A 6,485-nucleotide genomic window follows, 5' to 3' on the forward strand; every position below is an offset into this window, starting at 1 on the left:
GTGTCGCTTGATGTCTCTCTCCACCACCTCCAACCCCCCTGGGTGGGGTTTGGGTTTGCAACCCCGTCCCCATTCCCTTGCGCAACCCCATATTGGGTTGTGACCCACACTTTAAGAGGCGCTGCTTTCGTTTACCAATTTTTACATCTTATTTTAATATGCATTCATTAGTTGATGTGTATGGCAGATAAATAACATTGTTTGGCTGCCTGACTGACTAAAGGTGCCCATACACCTTAGAACCGTCTTGCGATGGTTGTAAGGTAATTAAAGAAACGTACGATCTGCCCATCTTGGACAGGCAGATCGTACTTGCGACCATCCTTCGGGCTTCCGATGACTGCAATGCTGAACGGGCAGTGTGCGCTTGCGCACACCGGCCAGTTCGGCATTTGTCTTACGAGCATGCCACAAACCCGCCACAAATGCCACAAATCGTACGATTCTCGGTGGGTTTTCGAACGTGCTTGCAAGACCTCTGAGGTGCCGATACACTGTACGATTATCGTACGAGAATCGCGGGAAATCCCGCGATCGTACGATATTTGCAAAGTGTATGGAAGGCGTGCAACCGTTTCTACTGTATGGTCGCACATCTTCCGTCGAACAAGCAGGCTTGAAAACCCGCCGAGAATCGTACGATTCTCGGCGGGTTAGTGAAAACACTTTAGATCATGTTCTGTGCTATGTTGATTAAATAATTTTCCGGGAACCCCTGCTAAAACGTTGTATATCTTTTCCTGAAAAAATCCTGCTCTGGATCATTGATGAATATGTGCTGTGAAGTATAAATGCATCCGATGTATTTCTAAGTAGATAACTCGTTATGTGTTCATCCTAAATGTACTGATGACAAATGATGCACCTTACCTTACACAAAATCAATCTTTTCAATGTAGTGTCCACATCAGACATAGACAACAGTTTCCTAATAAGTCTATGTTTTGCAATACTTAATCTGGCTATACTTCTTAAATGGCTTACCACCAAAATGGTGACAGTATTGCAGTAGAATGACCATCACATTTGCACAGCAATTATGTAATAAAAAATGAAGAAGTATTTTATGTGGTAGTAGACTCATGTCTTGCTTAATATTGAATGTGAAACAATCCACGATAGAAAGCGATCCTGCTTGCTTCCTCCATCGCGTAGTTCAAATCACAATATATGAATTCAGTATTTGTAGGGAACAGAGCTATGTGACTGGCATTATGATGATGCATTTATAAATATGATGAAAACATTGATCAGATGTTGCTCTGGATGACATAGACATTGCATTGACCTTTGGACATTAGAAAAATCCCTGATTTGCCCACACAGAAATATGAGGGGTTAGGATTTGTGGTGCCTAATTCCTCAAAGTTAAATCATTGTAAATACTGTTGGTTTTTAGTTTTACATATGTTTTCACAAAAACACTTTATTTCAAAACTAGACATGATATCTTGTCATTTCATAGTGTTCTATACAAAGGATCTGAGAACAATTTCTTCCACACTGGCCTTTTAGAAGCAGGCCATTCACACCATAGCATTGTGCTAAATGCACGGGATCGGCCATTTAGCACACTCTTATCGTGCAGCAAAGCTACTGCATGCTAGGCGTGCTGGTGAGTTGTGCTGTCAGTCATTCTCAATGACACCCAAATGCACCTCCTGGTGGGCATGCATTGCAGTGCAACATGTGGTACTGCAATATTGTGTGATGTGTTGCCACACAGTGATAAAGAGTAATGAATGCATTACTTTTTATTACTGCATGACAACGCATGTTATTGTACTAACATGTGATGCAACGCACCCCCGATAGGAGATGCTTTGGGATAACATACACTCAGTGAGCATAGACTACCTGGCCTGCATTTGTTTTTTTTTAAATCCAGGTGTTCCTGTAGTCTTAACCACTTGAAGACCGCAGTGTTTCACCCCCTTCCTGGCCAGGCCATTTTTCAGTGTTCAGCGCTGCGGTACTTTGGCTGACGTTTATTCCGTCATGCAATGCTGTACTGAAATGAGTTTTACCATTTCAACATGTCCATCATGTACTCATTCTGATGACATCATCCCACTTCTTGGTTGCTTTTGGCCAACCCCACCCCAATTTTTTTATACTGTCTCATTATTTAGTACAACAGGGCTGGCAAATCCCAAGAGCCAGGTGGCTAATGCTCCTTAAAATTTACAACCGGTGACAAACTTTTGATGTTTTCTCAAGTTGCTGTCAATGGAACTGGCTCCTAAAAAGAATCCAGCTGCTTCCTGGATTTCAAATTTAATTATTTCTCCTTTTTATATGGTTTCTATATCTTATGCTGACAAGCCTGAAATAGCTGTATATACATGTTTAACAAATTGCTGTATATATTGGCTATTAGTTTCCTATACATGATTAGTTGTAAATTCACAGTTAGCCAGAGAAGCATAAAGAAATTTTGCCTGGCTCCGTCATCTTACTGTTTCATGATTCTGCAATGTAAGAATGTTGTATGTTTCTAAACATTTTGAGTGATGTAACAACGTGAAGATGGGATGCTTGGGAGCAGTAGAATGGGATAAAAAGGGTTTACTACCTTCGGTCTGCTTCTTGGAAAACACCTCCATTGTGGTTAGTTATGACTAGCAGGAGTAGTGTGGCTACCTACCCTATCAGTCGGCTGTTTTAATAAATGCTACCACTAGTCTGACCTTGTGAACCTTTGCTGGTGCAGTACAATCCAGCCTCTCATGGGTTTAAGACATTGTAGTGACCCTCACTGGGTTTCTTGATGCATGCCCAACAGCATTACAGGGGCTTTTCATTTTTAGGGGGAAAATCCCTTTATGTTACCTACAGCTATAACATGTTGAGCTAGTGCCATTCCTTCACCCAACGGTTAGCTGCTTTGAGCAAAGCCGCAAGCACCTCTTCTGCTTCCCTCTCTAGGATCTGCTTGTCTTTTTACAACATGATACAGCCTAGCCTCAAATTCCATGGGTATAGGTTGGCTAGCACAGGAATTCACAAAGGAGCTGTAAGCAGTGGTAGCCTCGGATTTGTTTTTATTTGGTGGGGTTAGCAGTTGGATGGCCCTGCACATCATAGTTGCTGCCACATGTTTTTTTTGCCAAGTGGATTTAAATGACTTTGTTGCAAGGAACCAAAGAAATGTCACTAAGGTTTTGAGGGTAAACTCTTTCTATTGTGATTGTAAGTATTTACTTTTAATGTCTTGTCTGTAAAAGGTATATTAAAGCCTTGGATACCTTGCGCCAGGTGAGGCAGAAGCAAGGCCAGCGGGTTAAAGAATGCCAAGCAGAGCTGAAGTATCTAAAACAGAATAAAGAGAAAGCAAGAGAAATCCAAGACATGCTCCGGAGTAAAGAGGCCCAGTTAGCAGCCTCTAAAGAGAATGTGAAGTCTATTGATAACCAGCTTGAACCACTCAAAGTAAGTTGTAATAATCAACTGATAATATAAAACATCATGTGTGACAGCTCAGGAGCTCCATTAGACAGTTGTAACTCCATAACGGGAAGTACCTGAACAAGTACCTTCATAACAGGATCTTCAGGTACTTTTTTAATGAAAGTTGCAGGTTTAAAGAGATTGAAAACCCCTTTTGAATTTACATTAACATGTTTAAAATGAGTATAATATTTTAGTAACTATGTTTTTAGATCTACTTTAATTACCGTGTTTTAAAGAAAGGTCTCAATATCGTGGGAAAACATTTAGGGGATTGAATTTAGTTAAATCTAAATCTGGACATTCAGCATCTTTTCATATTGGCTGTTTTAATAGATCCATGAATGCCAAGTAATTTTTAGATATACAGTATATCATCTCTTAGTTACACCATTTCTTGCCCTGTGCTTTCAGTGCTTTTGTAGGCTCAAACGAGTGTAAATGTTGTTCTATTTACGTTCAGCTAATCTGCAGACAACTTGTAATTTCAGACAGGAAATGAGGGTAAGGTAGTCATCTTCTTTACTTACCTGTTTGACTTTATTCACTGCCAGGAGCCAGAAATGATGATGTCCTTGCTGGAATGCGCTCATAATTGCTTACTAGTTGTACCTGCAAACGTTATTCTAATTCCTCCTCATTCTTTTATTACGCGTTGTTTCATGCAGCCAATTGTGAAAGGATCACTGTTGCCTTGTAAAAACGTAATGGCCTGGAGACATGTTCCTAAAAATAAACTCGTATAAGAACTGCTTAATAAAGCTGGTTGTGTTCTCCAGCGATGCCCTGAGTGGATTGCAGTGTAAAAATAATAATTTATGGCTCTTGGTAGTTAATACAAACACGCACTATTGCTTACATTTTGTAAATCTTGAAAGTATTGACAGTTCTGTTCTGTTTTAAACCACTAGTGTTAATGTTGCCATTTTCTCTCAATACATCACTATATATTTTGTTAATATGATCACTGTAAAGTTTAGTGAAAACTATTTGTTAAATTATTATTGTTGTTGTTGGATTTTAGAGTCGATTAACAGAAGTTCAGAGAAACCTTTCTAAAGTAATGAAGCTGGACAATGACATTAAAGCTTTGGAAAGCAGGAAAAAGAACATGGAAAAGGACAATAAGGATTTAGAAGATAAAATTGAAAAGGTTTGTCAAAACTGTTTGAAAAAAATAATTTGACACAATACAGACAAATAATAATATTCTCAGGGCCATGAATGTAGTTTTATTTTACAGTGTAATGACTAACAGCAAATATGCATTTTATATTTATTGTATATGTATTTGTTGATTTGATTTCAGATTTTCCAAGGGACGGACGAAGAGCTTAATGAGATGTACCACAACCATCAGAAGACCGTGAGAGACAAGGAGAGAAAGCTCAATGATTACCAGCGCGAGCTGGACAGAGTAGTCAAAGACTGCCAGAGGCTGAATCGAGAAAAGGGGGAACTGCTTGTCCAGCAAGGTAAATTGCTGCACATTTTTGCGCAGTACATTTGGATCAGTTGCAAATATTTAATAATGACATCTAATATATGTACTTTACAACTAAGTCAGTAGACTGTGGCTTCTCTCTGCCCTTTAGCCCTCTTGCCACCGGACCCGCACAGTGTGCAGAACACCCCTAGTGGCTGGAGAATTTGTTACATAGCGTTTAGATTCGCTTCTACAGAATGGTCCTCTGGAGCAGTCTGTAGAATCATGGGAAGCCCAGGAACTGATTAGTTCAGCTCCTGGGCTTAGTGCTGCATAAGGATATTTTAAAATGATTATTATTATACAGGTTTTATATAGTGCCAACAGTTTGTGCAGCCCTTTACAATATAAGGAAGACATTACAATCACAATACAATTCAAGACAAGGTGGTAAGGAGTGCCCTGCCCGTGAGGGCTTACAATCTAAAAGGGAGGGGGAAGTGATACATGAGGAGGTAGCTGTGTGGGGATGAAGTGTTTGAGAACGTGATGGTTGAGTGGTTAGATTGAGGTGGGATAGGCTTCCCTGAAGAGATGAGTCTTAAGGGATCGCCTAAAGGCAGTCAGAGTGGGAGATAGTCGGACAGGTTGGAGAAAATAACATTTCTCTTTTGTTCATTGAAGGACACAGCTGAGATCTTGATCTCTGTACCAGTGGGTTATACTGCCACTTGCAGAAGTAGGACGCTAGGCATAAAAAAAAGTAGCTCGGTTCTGGGGGCGGCTCCTGCTGGTGGCCACACTCCCATCCAAGGCAGCTCAGTTTTTTGCATAGGAAAAGTCAAGAAGTAAAGACCTATCTCCCTGCTGGGGATCTTTGGGTCTTTTTTTAAAAAATCCTAAGTGGGGGTGTTATTTTAAAAAAAATTTTCTTCACTTTTCATTGATCTTCAATCAACAGCTGGGCTGGGTGTCAGGCTGGATAATATAGATCCTTGTAGTCTCCCCAGCCATCGAGCGCACGCAGTTCTCTGCCTGAGAGAGCGAGATTGGCTGCGACAGCCCTGAGAAAATTTCGGGCAGCCTGTGAGAGATATCTCTCGGGAGATGCAAATGACCGACTGGCTACTGGGCTGGTTTGTCACAGTATGTCCCCCCAGGCTAAGAGGGTCCTCATCTAGGTGGGAGACTCTGTTTAGAAAATAGTGCTCTAGTGTTCTTCGCCTGACAGGTATGTGCTCTGGCCTAGTTCGCCTGACGAGTATGTAAGTATACTCCCCGTTATTTATACACTTAATTGTGTCTGTGGGGAATATTATTGAGCATGTTTGTCCCTAATATATATGTGGCGTATGACAGGCACTGGGCTGGTTTGTCCCAGTATTTTCCCCCCAGGCTAACAGAGTACCTATCTTGGTGGGAGACTTTCTGTTTGGGAAATAGTGCCATGGCCTAGGTCGCCTCACAGGTAGTATACTCCCATTTATTTCTATACTTAATAGTGTCTGTGGGGAGTGATATTTAAGCACTTTTCTCTCTCATTTATATGTGAGGTATGACTGGCCACTGGGCTGGTTTGTCACAGTATTCCCCCCCCCCCCCCCCCCCC

General features: G+C 41.0%; 1 protein-coding gene across 1 annotated transcript in view; it reads left to right on the forward strand.

Annotated features, from left to right (window-relative positions):
• Window positions 1-6,485, forward strand: part of RAD50 (RAD50 double strand break repair protein) — a 101,729-nt gene that overhangs the window by 17,180 nt on the left and 78,064 nt on the right. Inside the window, exons 5-7 of the mRNA XM_018563226.1 lie at window positions 3,228-3,432; window positions 4,475-4,603; window positions 4,760-4,925. Coding sequence (XP_018418728.1) covers window positions 3,228-3,432; window positions 4,475-4,603; window positions 4,760-4,925 — 500 coding nt within the window. The remainder of the gene's footprint in view (window positions 1-3,227; window positions 3,433-4,474; window positions 4,604-4,759; window positions 4,926-6,485) is intronic.

This window comes from Nanorana parkeri, unplaced genomic scaffold (assembly GCF_000935625.1).
Source record: "Nanorana parkeri isolate BGI_ZX_2015 unplaced genomic scaffold, ASM93562v1 scaffold643, whole genome shotgun sequence".
Classification (NCBI taxonomy): Eukaryota; Metazoa; Chordata; class Amphibia; order Anura; family Dicroglossidae; genus Nanorana; species Nanorana parkeri.